Raw genomic sequence first — 17,966 nt, 5'->3', positions numbered from 1 at the left:
TAACAGACATTCCAGATGGTGTATGTGACTTGATCAGGCAGCGGAGCAACTTATTCAGGATACAGGTGGCGTTGTTCATTTCTGTCAGCCTGCTTTTTTTGCCTCCTTCACTGAGAATTGGCAACTGTCCAAAGAGACTGCATTCAGCAAATCAGTCAGTGGGTGTTGGAAGTATGTACACACCTGCAAATGCCCAAGAACCCATGAGACTAATGGTGAGACTAGGAGATGGATGAGGTGTTTGGATATCTCCACCAGAGCCCTACGGTTCCCCGGGTCAGCAGAGATGTACAAGAGTGCCTTGTGACGGTGGTGGATTAGCTGTCTTCTGTATCTGAGATCACTTCACAGGGTGCTCCTGCTGCAGACAGCCACTTCTCAGGCCCTCTACCAATGACACAGTTTCATCAAACTACTGTGATAATATAGCACAGCCTAGCCCCTGACCAAGGGACAATCACAATACTGGGCCTGACCAAGTCTACGGTGGCCAAAGAACACCCGCTAAGGGGATCCCAGGCCACTGCCCAGCTGTCACACTGAAGAAAACAAAGATACAGAATTAACGCTAGATGCACCTCAGCATCTCAGGTAAGTAGAGACTTAAAGTGTTCCTGCTTGTGTCGGATTATATTTGTAATCATGGTGTTATTTGTTTTCTGGAATCTCCAACCACTGTCGGAGGCCCTTTGGCATTGCAGGGGGATCATGTCCATTCCACAAGCTGGTTGGGAGAGACCAGGGTGAGTAGAGTCACCTATTGCACAGTCCAGCAGAACCAGGTGGCTGTGAGTGATGGGACCCGGGCTCAGAATTGACATGAATGGCAACAGCATCATTTAAAATGAGCTTTGATTTGTTGGATGGCTGCAGCAGAAAGGATCAAGTGTTAATCAGAGCCCTGGACAACAGGATGTGTCAAGATCCAATAATAGGGCCCAAGGATGTAATGGAGCATACTATGCCTGATTGGGAGTGTGTGCTGGGGCTGGAGCCTGTGATTTCTGTCCACTTCCTATGATCTCTGATACTTGTTTTTTAGAGTCCTCCATGCAGCTCCTCTTGGCTTTTCAAAAGTGACAAATGGTCTTCATTTTCTCCATCTTCTTCCTTAGCTGTGGATGCTTTGTACTTCACTAATTCATCTGTGATCAAACTCTATCCCCACACCCATCTCTAAAATCCATTCTGCAGCACCAGGATATTTGTGTCATGTCCAGCAGACCAGTTGATGCTTACTGAGGAAATCTGAATGATACAGCCAGCTGGACCTCATCTTGAGCCAACCGAGAGTCTACTCAGAGGTGACTCGGGTCATCCCATGGTTTACCATTGTATTGTTCCACTGCTCTAACCTAGCAATCTTTTTCTTCGTTATCTCTTCAATGTTCATCCTTTGTCAGCAGGAACCTATTGTTTAAGGCATGATGGGAGTGAGGGGGGGAAAGAAGGAAAACTGGGGAAACTCAGTGGGTAGGTGTCATGGCTGCTGGCAGGGCCCCATTCAGGCACCTGCAGAATTTGCTGGCGATTTGTGCAGACTTGTTGCATGTTGATGGAATGGTATCCTCTCCTGTTAATGCAGGTCATTGGCTGGCCAATATCTGCAGTCTGTGAGATATAGCACCTTGGGGAATCTAGCAATGGCACTGAATCCTCGAGTTCTCACAACCTGACTGTCTGCATCAGTTTGATATCGCTTATGTTGGCTGCACTGATGTGCAAACTGAGTAGGAGTTACCAGTCATCACTCTACGATTCTCTATGATTCTATGCCTCCAATGGGAGTGGAATCAGCCAGAAGCATAGTCATTTCTGTTCATGCTCACTTTTGCAATGAAAAACTGCCAGTGCATCTTGACCTTCCTCCTCCAGCACCATCTTGGATCTCCCACAGTTCTTGAGGGATGGGCAGTTTTGGGTAACATGGTCTCTACACCAGAGCTACCCAACATCTAGGCCAGATGATTTTGGAGTCACATGCTCTAAGGCTCAATGGCAGCTGTGGAATTTACTTTATGTTTTGACAGAAATTATATCCCTCTAATTGTTGTTTTCTTTTCCTTACTGTGGTGATCTGGTTTTCCAAGGCCCATTTACTGTTACAGGTGGATCTCCACTCTTTTCAGGGAAAACCCATCAGTTTTAAACCCTCCCTGTTCAACAATTTTCAACTCTAAAACCCTCTCCTCTCAACCTGCTCAACAATTCTCTGACCTTCCCTGGCACTGTGCCTCCTCAATGAAGCCTGAGGCATGGTGTCACATTGGGAAGAAATTGGGAAGCACTGCCCCTTAGCCATCTGCAGGTAGCTCAGCCTCTGTCCGAATTCCCTTGCTACAGGGCACCAACTTATCCCGCACTGGAAACTGCCCAACATACCCACTGTGACCTTTTGCTACTTTTCCATCCTGAGCGATGTCTGCTTTCTGAATCTGGATTCCTCATAAGATTGGCTCTACTCCTCAATTGAGGACCCACCAACTGGATGAACATGGCCCACATCGCATTAGGATACTGTCCATGTTAAGTCTGTGCTGCTGATTGCCTCTCTGACAATGCCCAGTCCAAATCTCTAGTTGGGATCTTTGCTGCCTCTGCCAGGAGCTTATTTGCTCAGCTCATTTTCTATATGCTCAACCCTATGGCTGCTCTGCATCAGTCTTTCTGTGAAGGCACAATGCCTAAACCCACAGGTCCTGATTACAACAATAAGCTCAGCTGCTACCCTATTATGCCCCCTAATTACTCACCTCGGCCCTGTTTCCCCATGTATTCCTTGTAGAATTTGGAGGGGACTGCAAAGTCCTGCTCAACTTGATCCTCAATGACATCATTGACCTGCCCATTGACTGTTCTGTAAACAATAAGTGGCATTTCCACACAAGGTTTCCATCTACTGTTTGTCAAATCCAAACCCTATGTGATGGTGCCAGAGGTCCACTCTGATGCCACATTGCACCAAGCCTTAGGCCTTCAAAGCTATACATTTCAGTGCTGTAAAACGTGGGCCTCTCAATGCCAGTGGCCTGTAGTTGAGCAACACCACATGTCAGTGAGGATAGAATTCTTGGAGAATTTGCCAAGATGGAGGAAATTTCTATTTCTCCGTCTCTGCCAAAAAATAACTGCTCCTAAATGTTTTGTTCATTTTAGTCTGTCGCCACCTGGTGGTCTAATTCTGCTATTGTTGCCACGAATACTCTAATCACCATGTGTTCTCTGGGCGACATCCGAAAGCTCCAAATTGTGCAATCCTGTAATTGTCTAATGTAATAATTATGAAATGGTTAATGTTGATGTTACACTGATTACAACCATTTTAGTAATGTTGCACACAGTCTGTGGGTGGCGACAGGAGTTCTATTTTAGCTTTTGGGAAACGGTTACATGCAGATACCTGTAGAGAAACAGAACTCTGTAAGAACCTAGTAATGATTATGCCTGACCAATTGCAAAACTTCCTGATTTCTAACAGAACAGAGCCTCTTCTGTCGATACTCTATTGTGGAATCCTCTACCACGAATCACTACGTACACCCATGAAAAAGGAAAAGATGAAGGAAAATTGGCAGCAGTGAACTACCTTAAACCATCCAGTACCACACACTGGTAGAGGTGGCAAAAACCACAAAGCATTGGAAGTGGTCATCTGGGAAAATATTACATCTTCCACGTATTCAAATGGGTTTCGGCAAGAGCATTGTCTGAAATAGATGACAGCTACCTTTGCTCAAAGAATTGGTGTAGTGATCATTTTTTTCAGCTTTCCTTTGACTTCATACAGCTCAGACACATTTCTTCATATTCGAAGCCAGGTTGACTAGTATCTTGACTTTCTTAATAAAGCTGAAGCAACTATGTGTCAACATGTGCTGACACCTACCTTTAATTGAATACATTAACCTTTAATTTGGACTTGTTGCCAATGCAGCTCCACACTGAGCCAGCTTGTACCTACGTGTGGCACAAAAACCTTCTCTTTTTAAATCAAAAGCATAATTAAATGTCAAGTAATTTTATATTTATCACCATTTTTGTTTAGTTTTTATCAAACTTTTTTATGTCCTGAATCACACTGACTGTTTTAATATTTCATTCTTTACATCATTTTGCTCTCCCTAACCCCTGATTTATTGAGCTGTACTTGAGCAGAGTGTCCACAGCTTGTGCTTCTGTACCTTAATGAAAGCATAGCCTGTTCCATTGTCAGTGATGGTCAGACCAAGAGCATCTTCTGACTTTGTCACCTCCACTTCCTTCATTTGTCCTCTTACATGGGCAAAGATAAAGTCCTCCAGTCCAATCTGGCCTCCCAATAATTTCTGCATGTCGACTTTATGAGTATTTAATGTGCAGAAAAGAATCTGTTAAGACAAAACAAAAGAAGCATTTAAAATACATCACAAACAATGTGAAGTTTGACGAGTAGTCTTTGAAATGATTAAGGTTCGTATTTCAACTGTAACCTTTCTTGTAATAATAAATATGGGCATGAGAACATGTATCCAATCAGACTGGCCTGGATATTTATCACATAACTAAAAATATTTTTTCCAAATAAAAACACACAAACATTTGAAAATAAAAAAGAATATATTATTTGTGGTACAAGTATCGATAAAGACGTTTAGAGTATAATATTATGTCCACACCTGAGGCATAACACAATTAATGCTATTGCTTATCAGCCAACTGGTTAATACTTCCTGAGATACAATAAAAATTCATTGATATGTTATTGAAGTTTAGAGTAAGGGTTATATATAGCCTTACAAATCCCATTTTTCCAAGTGGTTTCTCCTGAATCTGTCATATTCAGAATCATAACTGGTCTATACTATAGTCCCACAGAAAGGTAGCAATTACCCTGCATTTAATTTGCAAGTGTACATAAGAATTATCTCTGTTCTGTATGCAAATGTTGGAAACCCTCAATCCACTGATGTACATCTATATTGTTCATTTTTGAATCATTTTTCATTAGTTGCTGAAAAATTTCTTGCACGTCTATTCTGACTCCTCCTGACATGAATAACCCTCAAACATTGAGATACCAACAAACTCCAACTATTTAGCCTTACATTTCAGGCAATTTTGAGCTTCTTGGTCATCAGGTAAATAACAGGGTTCAATAACATTGTTCTCATGTGAAGGTGTAAAACTATGTTTATTTATATCAGAAAAGAACCCATGCCAAGATAAAAGTAAAAGAAGTGTGGAAGAATTAGTGTAGCTAAATTTTTATTGTTTCAATATATAATTGTGATTTGCACAACTGATAGTTAAATGAGGCCATTATTATTATGTATTGATGATTCAGCAATGTTGATAAATTGTTGCATTTCATTACATCATTTAAAGTCCTAACTTTCCTGTATCTCTATACGATCTCCAGCACATTTATTATTTCACAATAACAACTTCTAATTGGAATATTACGCCTGCCCACTTACATCCGTGATTCCTCTCACACTTTACACCAGTTTCAAAATTTCCAGTTCACAGCCACCTCCACTTTACCATCATCGTGCAATCCCTTTACACATCAATCCCCCATCAGGCTAGTCTCAGGGCTCTCTGTTTGTTCCTGAAGCAAAGGCCTGAACTGTCCCCACCCACCACCACCCACCCTCACCTGGCTGAGCTCATCCTCACCCTGAACAACTTCTCTTTTAACTCCTGTCAACTTCAGGTCAGATGGGTACCTCCATGGACCCCAGTTACACCTATCGCTTTGTGGAGTACGTGGAATATTCCTTGTTCCAGTCTTATTCTGGTCCCCATTCACAACTCTTTTTCCGATAGATCAATGATATCCCTGTATATCGCTGCTTCCCTCTCTCATCCGCAATTGGGGAAGTTCATCGATTTTGCTTCCAATTTCCACTTTCATCTGATCTATCTCTGACTCCTCCAATCCCTTCCTTGACATCTCTGTATCCTTTTAAGGGGATAGACTAGCCACTAATATCTACTCTAAACCCACCATCTTCCACAGCTACCTGGACAATACAGCCTCGCATCTTGCTTCCTGTAAAGACTTCTCCCAGTTCCTCTGTCACCATCACATATGTTCCAATGATGTCAACTTCAACAAGGGTGCCACGAAACTGCCCAGCTACTTCATCAACCAAGGATTCCCCAGCACCGTTGTTGACAGGGCCCTCAACCACATCCGACCCATATCCCACACTTTGGGCCTCACTCCTTTTCATACCTCCCACAACAGTGAAAGGGTTCCCCTTGTCCTTACCTACCATTCCACCAGCTTTCACATCCAGAAGATCATCAGCCACCATTTCTGCTACCTCCAGCAAGATGCCACCACCAGACACATCTTTCCCTCCCCTCCCTTGGCCGCCTTCCACAGGGACCATTTCCTCCAGGAGACCCTGGTCCTCACTTCCTTCACTCCCAATAACCCTCACTACCCATGGCATCTTCCCCTGCAACTATCAAAGGTATAAAACCCACCCATTTACCTCTTCTCTGCCCAGTATCCAAGTGCCCAAACATACCTTCCAGGTGAGGCAGTACTTTACCTGCACACCACACAATCTAGTCTATTGCATTCACTGCTCACAATGTTGTCTCCTCTACACTGGAGAAGCAAAACGTAGGCTGGGTGACCAATTCACAAAACATCTGCAGAGATAATGGGAACTGCAGATGCTGGAGAATCCAAGATAACAAAGTGTGGAGCTGGATGAACACACAGCAGGCCCAGCAGCATCTCAGGAGCACAAAAGCTGACGTTTCAGGCCTAGACCGATGAAGTCAGCTTTTGTGCTCCTAAGATGCTGCTTGGCCTGCTGTGTTCATCCAGCTTCACACTTTGTTATCTACAGAACATCTACATTCTGCTTTCAAAAGAGACTCTGAGCTTCCAGTTGCCTGCCACTTTAACACAACACTCTGTTCTCTGGCCGACACCCTTGTCTCTGGCTTGCCATAGTGTTCCAGTGAAGATCAGCACAAGGTAAAGGAACAACATCACATTTTCCACTTGGGGACCCTGCAGCCCTCCAACTCAATATTAAATTCAATAATTTTATGGCCTGAACTGTCCTTGCCCCCATCCCGCATGCTAGGCCTTGTTATTACATAGTCCGCTATTACACTCCACCTATTGTTCACCACTAACAGCCTCCATTAACAGGTAGTCACCCTCTAGCTAGATCATTATCCACACCTTTGTCTGTCCAACTGTTCTTCTCTCTCTTTGGGCTCTATCCCCACCGATTGTTTACTTCTCAGCCCATCCCCCCCACCCTATCTTCTGCACATAAACTAACAATTTCCTAGATACCATCAGTTCTGAGGAAGGGTCACCAGACCGGAAACAATAACTCTGATTTCTGGTCGCAGATGCTAGCAGACTGGCTGAGCTTTTCCAGCAATCTCTATTTGTGCTTCTAACAACTTCTACAGCCATTAATAATTCTATGCTAGAAGAGGTAAGCATGTCAACAGGTTTATTTTGTTATAAATTATATTCTTTGCCTAATCTAAAATAAACTGTCTTTTTGTGTTTGCTTCAATGATGCCATTACCTTGCAAGAATACTTCTGGAAATTATTTTTCATGTAAAATCACAGGCTGATGATTATAGATATACTTTTGAAAGTTCAAGCTACGTGTATGAATAATGAAGCTATTTATGACAAGCCCCTGAGAATTACAGGAAGATAACTGCAGCAACCAAAAGCCAATTTTCTGTTCTCAATGTTGTATGGCCCACATTTTGTCATGAAATTGGATCCTTTTGTTCTCAGGAAATGCCAAAGGTGCAGTGAAGGGAAAGAAAGGGTGAGAATTTCCAGTGCTTTAGGAGTGGGGAGTGCCTTCATAGGCAGGAAGAAACAGAATGGCTAGATAGGGCAACAAGATGGATCATAGATACTGCAAATAAGCATGAAAATATATGAATGAACATATGGATCAGGAGGGGCGTACGTGGTTTACAAAGACAGAACAGCAAGCCACCAAAAGAAGTTGAAACATGAGATTCAAATTTTTGGCTGAGATAATGATCTTGAAGGGAAGCTGATGCTATTTGCATGGCTGCAGGCAATTAAGGCATTGGAAGTGTCACCCTCAAGTGAATTAGAAAGTATAGATGGGTATCTGGGCAAAGAAAGGGCTGCAGACCCTACAAAGAAACTCAGTTAATGGAAAGGATCGTGGTGTTGGAGATGGGATTGGGGTCAGATAAAGCTGCTCTTAGATCAGACAGGACATCGGAATTTCACACTGTCTGAATCAACTTGCAACTGCAGCTGGGGTATCAGAGGTAAAGTGTTTACATTAACCAAAGAACATGGCCTCAGGTCTGTTAACATACAGTTAAAGGAAGTTTGGGCTGATCTTTAATTTGATATTAAACTTAAGTTGCTTCTCTCCAAATGGGATTGGAGAATTCCATTGTGACCAAAGTGACATGATTGAGCGATAGAGATGGGATGTTAGCATTATCAATTATCATAAAGACTATTTTGTTCACTAATGTCCTTTAGGGAAATAAATCTGCCATACCTATCTCATTTGGATTATGTGTGACTCTGAACACACAGTATTGTGTTCGAGCCTTAACTATCTTTGGGCAAGTTAAGAATGGACAATAAATGCTGGTTAAGCCATCAAAATACTCACCCTGCAAACTAATTTTTAAAAAAATAATCAGGAGTATCTTTTATTAAAAATCCAGATCAAGGAGTGTTTATGTTGTACATTCCTTTAACACATTAAATTATCGGGATAAAGAGCATGATAATCTTTGGGAAGAATAGGATTACCCGTTGTGAGCTCCTCTACATTGAGGAAACCCAGCGGAGACTTGGGGATGGCTTTGCAGAACACCTATGCCCAGCTCACAATAAACAACTGCACCTCCCAGTCGCAAACCATTTCAACTCCCCTTCCCATTCCTTAGATGACATGTCCATCCTGGGCCTCCTGCAGTGCCACAATGATGCCACCCAAAGGTTGCAGGAACAGCAACTCATATGGCGCTTGGGAACCCTGCAGCCCAATGGTATCAATGTGGATTTCACAAGTTTCAAAATCTCCCCTTCCACTATCGCATCCCAAAACCAGCCCAGCTCGTCCCCGCCTCCCTAACCTGTTAATGGAAAGGATCGTGGTGTTGGAGATGGGATTGGGGTCAGATAAAGCTGCTCTTCCCACCTTAAGCCACACCCCCATTTCCTTCCTACTAACCTCATCCCGGCCCCTTGTCCTGTCCGTCCTCCCAGGACTGACCTATTCCCTCCCCACCTCCCCACCTATACTCACCTCTACTGGCTTCATCCCTGCCTCTTTAACTTGTCTGTCTCCTCTCCACCTATCTTCTCCTCTATCCATCTTCGTTCCGCCTGCCCCTCTCTCCCTATTTATTTCAGAACCCTCTCCTTTTTCTGATGAAGGGTCTAGGCCCGAAATGTCAGCTTTTGTGCTCCCTAACCGTATCGCTGCTTGGCCTGCTGTGTTCATCCAGCTCTACACTTTGATATCTCGGATTGTCTTGCATCTGCAGTTCCCATTATCTTTGATAAGACAATTCGCCTTATTTATTTCTTGCTTTCTTAAAAACTTATAATGTTCTTTCAGATTTATTCACTTCTACCTCTGTGTTTGTATCTCTGCATGTTGCCATTTTATTTTGCCTTCCCTGCATTCTTTTCTTTCAATTTTACTCCTCTATTGGGCACTATTGCCCATCCAGTCAATTGACGATTGATTATTTTTATGAACAGTGCCTCTCACCTCATTTCTGGAGTTTAGTTTTTCGTCTATGTTCAGTGCAAGGATGTAATGAATTCAAGAGCTAAACGGAACTGATGGAACCTAAACTGAGCATCAGTGAGTAGATTATTCCTGAGTATGTGTTTTTTCATAGCATTTCAATGATTCCTTTCATCACTTTACTGATAAATCTGGAGTAGACTAATAGCATGGTAATTAGCCAGGCTGAATGTATCTCTTTTTTTAGACAGGGCATTACTTAGCAAATTATCCACATTATCTGGTAGATACCAGAGTTGTAGCTGTACTGGAAGAGCTTGGCTAGCGGTGTACCTAGTTCTGGAGCACAAAACTGCTGTAGTATTGCTAGAATGTTGTCAGGGTTCATAGCCTTTGTAGCATTTGGTGCCTCCAACTATTTCTGGGTATCATAAGAAGTGAATCAATTTGGTTAGAGATTGGTATTCATGATGCTGAGGACCCCAACAGAAGGCTGAGATGGGTCATCCACTCAACACTGCTCACTGTTGATAGACACAAATACACTTTGTCTTTTGTACTGATACGCTGGGATCCCCCATCATTTGAAGATGGGGATATTTGGGGACCCTTTTACGCCTCAGTTTTATGTATTCCCGAGGCTGCTCCTGGCATGCCCTCCTGCATTCTTCATTGAACCAGAGTATATCTCACAGCTTGATGATAATGGTAGAGTAGGTGATATGCCAGGTCAAGAGATAACCGATTGGTGTGGAATACAATACTGCTGCTGATGATGACCCACAGCATAGATGCCAAGCTTTGTGCCTTATTAGGTCTGTTTGAAACTGTCCAACTTAGCACAGTGGAGTACCACACAACACAATGAAGTGTATACGCAATGTGAAGACAGCCTGAGGAACTCCTGCAGACATGTCCTGGAGCTGAGATGACTGAGTTGGAATGGGGACGGAATGTTTTCAGGATGGCAACTAAATAGTGGAGTGCTACAGTGATCACTGCTGGCACCACAATTATTTACAATGTGTATTTGTAACTTGGATGAGACACATTAATGTATTATAGCTAAGTTTGTGGATAACACAAAAGCAGATGGGAAGGCAAATGGTAAGAATGATACAGTAAACCTGCAGAGTGAATCATGCCACATCATTCAGACAAAGGAATCATAATTTTGATCAGAGATAATAGAAACTGCAGATGCCGGAGAATCCGAGATAACGAGGTGTGGAGCTGGATGAACACAGCAGGCCAAGCAGCATCAGAGGAGCAGGAAGACTGAAGATGGGTCTAGGCCTTCCTGCTCCTAAGATGCTGCTTGGCCTGCTGCGTTCATCCAGCTCCACACCTTGTTATCGCATAATTTTGATGCCTGCATTTCCCCAAAATAAGAATCTGTAAGCCAACATGCTCATACAGCATTTCTCTGTTACATTCTTAACACATCAATTAGTCTATTTATTTTTAATTGAGGTAACTCCACCACATGTATAGAGAAATATCATATATTCAATCTTATTAGTCATATCTTCCAAGCAATGTATCTCAAAGATAAAAAAATTACAAGTCTCTATGCACAAAATAAGCCTTAACATCTACATGAAACATTCATAACATTTTGATTGTATAATATTAGCTACTTGGTCTAAGTTCTGAAATCTAATTAGTGTACAATTATACCCATCTCCAGAAAGAAACTCCTCACATAAACAGTTTGTTTCTGTGTTGTATAGGTCTTGTACACATAAAAGAATATCCTTTTAGCTCCAACTGCCAAAGTATTGAAGTAAAAAGTTAGTCCGCAACTGATAAATAATGACAGCTTACTCTCTCAGCTGTACCCACCTCAGCTGGTGAGATCTCAAAGACCTCTGCGATTTTAGTGTACAGTTCCTTAACATTGGTGAAGCCTTCAATCCTGCCAGTTGGACTGCCATGAGCCAGCTGTGTGTGAAATATCAGTCTGGGCTTAATCCGTGAAGCAGGAGGGGGAGGAGGAGGTGCAGGATGAGTAGGAACCCCAGAGTCAGCTGTACCCTGTTTTTGTCCTTGCACCATGGGACCCCTTTGATTTTCATCAGTCACTCCGTTCTCCATCTGCCTGTTCCCTTCAAGTTTTGCTGCTTTTTTACATTTTCTCCTAGACCCACGCAGCATCTTTGTCTGGAAAGTAGTATTGCCTGCTTCTGAATTAAAGATGACTGCCACACATTGGAAGCGTATGTGAGTAACATGAGAGCTCCAAGCATAAAACCTTATACTTATCTGACTAAGTAATCTCATTACAGTGAAAAGAGATGCTACAGTATCCCTACCTTAGAGAGTCAACTGCAGTTCTAATTGTCAAACAGCAAGCTTGAAGCATTGGAGTAAGTTTTGCCAGAGAGTGCAACTGCATTCTGACTCAGAAGCAACACGTCTGCTAAAGTATTGAGCTTCAAAGGCAACTTCTGTCTTTTTTACCTCAGGAATTTTACTGAGGTGCCCGGAGAAATTCATTTACCAGACAGTTTCACGTGCAAACATCTGTGCCTCTATGTGTAGATGGTTCTGCCAATATGACAGGGGTAAAAAGGAGCTGAGAGGCAAACAATTTAATCAGAATTGGTTAATTTGTAGTGGCTTTGCTTTAAAGGAGAAAGTACACATTGCAAGAAATACTTAGAATGTAGTACTTCTCGTTTAATAGATTCCACAACTTGTTAATTAAAAAAAGTTCTGATTCTTTTTAACATCTTGAGATTAAGTTATTTGATATATTTCCCAGTTAACTTCCTTTTCACCACTGTAACAAGACGACTGCTTCAAAACAAAACCCATATCCAAGCAGAGATAACAAAGTGTGGAGCTGGATGAGAACAGCAGGCCAAGCAGCATCTTAGAAGCACAAAAGCTAACGTTTCGGACCCAGACCCTTCATCAGAAAAAGGTCCAGGCCCGAAACGTCAGCTTTTGTGCTCCTAAGATGTTGCTCGGCCTGCTGTGTTCATCCAGCTCCACACTTTGTTATCTCAGATTCTCCAGCATCTGAGCTTCCCATTATCTCTCCCATATCCAAGCAGGTTTTGAATGAGTGGGTTGTTGCCCATCCTCTGCAATAGTAAGCAGCCATCAGTTTATTAACTCCAAGGCCTCACTGTAAATCCTTGAGACCCACCTCAACCTGAATGTGAGGGAAAGGGGAGGAAATGGCCACTAGTCAATGTGTAGTCAGGCGAACCACAAAAGGCAAGCTACGTGCGAGTTAAGTCTTTACAGGAGATAATTCCTGAAGTGGAAGGCCAAAATCCAGGGAAGACAAGGCCTCATCATCCTCCTGGGCCTAACGAGTAAGGCAAAAAAAGAAACTGAAAAGGTTTCTCATTGTTTCTGATCTCCTCATCATGGGCAGAAAAGGGAGACTTCCTTGTTCAGGTCAGTGTTAGAATAGCAATCAAGGCCCGGCAATGTAACTTACCTTCATCTGCAACAACTTTCACCGGATTCAAGTTGGTCATCCATCAGATGCCCAAATTAAAATCATGACTGCTTCGGGTGCTAGACAGTTCTACTTGCCATTCTCACATTTTTGTTGTACTTTGACGCCAATCTTGTTTCATCATTCGACATTTGAATAGTAATATTATAGACAAAACAATCTTAAAATGAGATCTGGGATGGGAAAATTCCCTTATATATCCAAATAATGCAAGTAAAGAGTGAAAATAGTGAGCAACTTGAAGAAAATGCTTACTTACAACAAAATGAAATTGCTATAGACTAATGGTCCATTCACTGGGACTGTTGAAGATGATAGATTTACTGTCCTTTTTTCTCAGAATTGCACTGTTATTGATTTGCTATTTTACATAAATAAATTTTACAGAAATTATCTGTTGGATTGTGCTATAATCAATGAAGCCCTTTGATGCCATTTGTTCCAACTTGGAGGCAAAATGACAGCAATGTAACACAATACTAAGATTGTTTTAACTGCTATCAGGTTATGGCTATAATATTACTGTGAAAGGATATGATAATGTTCTCAGTGAATAATTTGCAAACTTTTATTAGATCCTGGGTTACGTTTCTGCACTGAAATTGGATCATTTCACTCCTTGAACAAGCCATGGTAATCATGAATGAAAATACAACCTTTGTTTTGCATTTTAACGCTTTCCTTATTACTTCTGACAAACCTATATCACTACGAATCAATGGTGCAATTCAGTTTAGCAACATCATTTGGTTCATGCCATTTAAACTAAATGACAATATTAATAATGTATGTAGATACTTGTTCGCTTGCTCTGGCACTCCTCCTGACTTCATCAAACCTTTTTCTTAATTGTATCTGAGTCCTAATGGCATGCAATACCTCATTCACCTTCTCTAAAACTTCTATAATAGTGACTTCAACACCTATTTTCATTAAAAGATTGCAAACTATACAAAGAATTCTTCTTCCGGGTACATTGTAAGAATCTGATAATTGATGCAAATTTATGAGGTTCCAAAAGGGTGCCCACAATTTACTCTTTTCCACATAAGAACGTAAGGGTTCAGAGCACAAGTTGGCCACTTGGCATCTTGTGTGTGTTCTGCTACTTGATCATAGTTAATCTTTTTTTTTTCAATATTGCTCATGGGATGTTGATATCACTGGCAAGGCCAGTGTTTATTGCCCATCCCTAAGTGTACATCAGGATGCAGTGTTGAGTTGTCTTCTTGAACTACTGCAGTACTTGGATTGTGGGTACATCCACAATTCTGCTGGGAAGCGAATGTTATGGGCAAGACCAAACCCTTTCAAAATATATTAAGAAGACAGTCTAGACCCTAACTTTTTCTCACTTCAAAGTTTAGTGCAAGGTGTTACATACCAGATGTAATTCATTGGTCAAACTACTTGATTTTAAGCAAAACACACTTTATTTTTGCACTATAGTTAAAGTGCAGACAAACTATTAAAAAAAAACAGAATTGGCTATCTCTAATGCTATCAAAATGCTTACCAAAGCAATATATAATAACTTTTATTAATTAACTGTTTCAATATAGTAATATCCAACTAACACAGCCTTGGCAGAGGCAAATTCAGTAAAAAAGATAATTTCACATGCAATTCTAGCAGCAGGAATAGAACCACAGCTTCTAGCTGTAACTGAGAGAGGAATAACAGCTTCCACATCCAGCTTCAGGACCCCAGCAAAAGCTAAAAGGAATAACTAAAATTCCTGGTTTTATGGCAGCTTAATCCCCCCACTCATTCAGGCTGCTTCTACTGTTTCAACTTTTTAAAAAATGGCCTCACAAACTACTTACTCTATTGGCTTTGAGCAAACTATTCACCAACTCTGTCTCAATCTTATTTCAATAAAAAAAGTCAAAGTATAACTCTTAAATCCATAGTATTTTCATATCTACCCCCTTAAAGAAATAAACCATCAAAATATAAAGATGTCTTCATTTTTAAAAGTCTCTAATCTTACTCTATTTGTACACTACAATACACATACATTACATTGACACTAAGCATGCAAACATTTACTACTACAATCCATTTCAGTCCATTTTCTTTCCCACTGCTGAACGCCGCTGTCTTCCTTCATCAAAGACGTGACAATTCATTGGCAATTGCATTTCCTCATTCTGCTACATGTATAATATACAAATTGAATGGTTGTGATAATAAGCTCCACCTAAACATTCTTCAGTTTTTTTTTCTTTAATTTTTTCCAAAACTTTTAAGGGACTATGATCAGTATATCCAATTGTCTCAGACATATTACTGGCAGTATAAGTGTTGAAATGTTGCAACGCCAACACCAAACTCAAAGTTTCCTTCCCAACTGTGGAATATATCTGTTGATGATTTTTCAATTTTCTGGAAAAATAGTCAATAGGTCTTTTTGTATTCTTGTCATCTTCTTGCAAAAGTGCAGCATCGACAACCACATTACTCACATCAATAGCCATCCTGAATGGCTTTGGGTAATTTGGATTGGCTAACGCCTGGGCAGTCATTTAAACAGGTTTCAGGCTGTCAAATGCCTTCTGACATTCCTCTGTTCACTGAAATTTTCTTCATTTCCTTAACAAGTCATTCTATGGACCAACTATGCTAAAATTTGTTACAAACTTCTGATAAAAACCACTCACCCTCAGGAATCCTGACTTTAAACTGGTACAGTCCATTCAGCATCACAAAAGCAAAGATTTCCTCCACTCTTTCAGATAAGGTTACTCCCCAATATCCTCTGGTAAGTCCAACTTTGTAATGCAAGTTGCTTGTCCTATCTCTCAATATAATCTTTCAAACATGAAGTTGGATACAAATCATATTTTGTAACTTTTGACGTTGCGATAGTCCACATATAATCATTAATTATCATCTGGTTTTGGCATCATTGCCATGGGTGAGATCCATTCACTGCAACGCAGTTTGATTATATTGACATTGAGCATGTGTTTAATCTCTTTTTGAATCTGCCAATTTGAGAGAGTTAGGTCTGTAAGGATATTGCTTAATTGGAACAGCATTTATATCATGTGTCATTAGATTAGGCTTCCCAGTTTCTTCCCATGTATCTCCTCTTGTGATTCAAACAACTCTTTCAGTTCATTACAATTTTCCTCTGGAAGGTAATTCAATAATTTACCCGAATGTCTGAGAACTTCCTCATTGTCCAATTTAACTTGAGGACTATCCAATTCAGAATCATCTGAACCTGGTTCTCTGCTCTATGTTGTAACCAGTAACACATTCTCCTTTTGCTTTCCATCCTTATTAGAACCCACCTTTTAAGCATATTCTCATGACACATTCTGTGAGATTTCTTTCTATCTGGCATTCTTATCAAATAATTCACTTCACTCAATTTTTTTTCATTTTGATAAGACCCAGTAAACCTTCCCTTTAAAGGTTCACCTACAACAGCGAGTAACACTAGTACTTTATCCCCATGAGCAAAATTATGAAGTTTTGATCACTTGTCTACCTCCTGTTTCATCACATGCTGCGCTACTTCTGAATGTTGTCTAGCCTAACTCACCAGCTGTATTTAATCTTTCTCTAAAATTTGACACATAGTCCAAATGTGTGGTGTTGGAACTCTGACTCACCAATTCCTCCTTCATTAGTTTCAGTCGTGCTATCACCTCACGCGCTAGAACTAATTTAAATTGACTGAATTTAGTTTATTCATTAGGTGCATCACTAATTGCAAAATGTAGAAATGAAATTCCTTTATCCAAATCCTCTGGATAGTCTTGACTATGAGACCTGAACATGGTATTTTAAAGTTTGATACTGCAGTTCTAATGCTCCCTGCAATTCTAAGTAGAATGCAATAGATTTCAATTGGCTTTATTCCTAAACTATCCATAACTTCCTTGAATAATTTTGATGTAAAAATTGACCCTTTATCCAATTGTATTTCTGTCAGCAGTCTGTACATACTAAAACATTTGAGTAACTCTTCTACCATCCTTTTAGCCATGATGCTACGTAATGGAATGGCCTCTGGAAATCTAGTGGACACATTATTATGGTCAATAAATACTGATTCCCACTTATTGTTTTAGGTAGGAGCCCTACGCAATATATTAAGATTCTTGTAAAAGGTTCCTCAATTGGGGGGATGTGATTAAAGGGAGGTGGTTTTATCACTGCATGAGGTTTTCCAATTACCTGACACAAATGAAAGGTCCAGAAAAAGTCAACGACATCCTTATGCAGTCCAGGCCGAGAGAAATTTTATTGAGTTCTCCTTACTTTCAAATGGCCTTCTACTGGTAAGTCATGTACTACTCGCAACATTCACCAGCCATACAATTTAATGAACTTCTGCCCACTTCTCATCCACCTGAATATGTGATGGTCTTTACTTCCTCATCAAGGCATCATTTTTAAGATAGTAACATTCTGGGATACACTCAGATTCTTTTTCAGTGTATGCTTTTTAACACAACAGTTTTAGTTTTTCTTCATTCTGTTGTAATTCAGCTAATTTCTCTGAAATAAAAATATCCACTTCTCCTCCATCTTTTTTTGTTTGTTTTCTCAACCATTTAATCAAACATAGCTTCAAAATCTCCCCTACCCCCACTGCATCCCAAAACCAGCTCAGCTTGTCCCCGCCTCCCTAATCTGTTCTTCCTCTCACCTATTCCCTCCTCCCACCTCAAGCCGCACCTCCATTTCCTATCTCCTAACCTCATCCCGTCCCCTTGACCTG

At 40.9% G+C, this 17,966-nt stretch overlaps 1 protein-coding gene across 1 annotated transcript in view; it reads right to left on the bottom strand.

Annotated features, from left to right (window-relative positions):
• The window catches only part of LOC125465648 (PDZ domain-containing protein GIPC3-like), a 79,626-nt gene extending 67,782 nt beyond the window's left edge, over positions 1-11,844 (bottom strand). The window contains exons 1-2 of the mRNA XM_059638424.1: positions 11,593-11,844; positions 4,182-4,367 (exon numbers count right to left, since the gene is read on the bottom strand). Coding sequence (XP_059494407.1) covers positions 4,182-4,367; positions 11,593-11,844 — 438 coding nt within the window. The remainder of the gene's footprint in view (positions 1-4,181; positions 4,368-11,592) is intronic.
• Positions 11,845-17,966: the final 6,122 nt, after the last annotated feature.

The sequence above is a fragment of the Stegostoma tigrinum genome, chromosome 30 (assembly GCF_030684315.1).
Source record: "Stegostoma tigrinum isolate sSteTig4 chromosome 30, sSteTig4.hap1, whole genome shotgun sequence".
Classification (NCBI taxonomy): domain Eukaryota; kingdom Metazoa; phylum Chordata; class Chondrichthyes; order Orectolobiformes; family Stegostomatidae; genus Stegostoma; species Stegostoma tigrinum.
The sequence above is the reverse complement of the archived record's forward strand: the minus strand, read 5'-3'. Positions and strand labels throughout refer to the sequence as shown.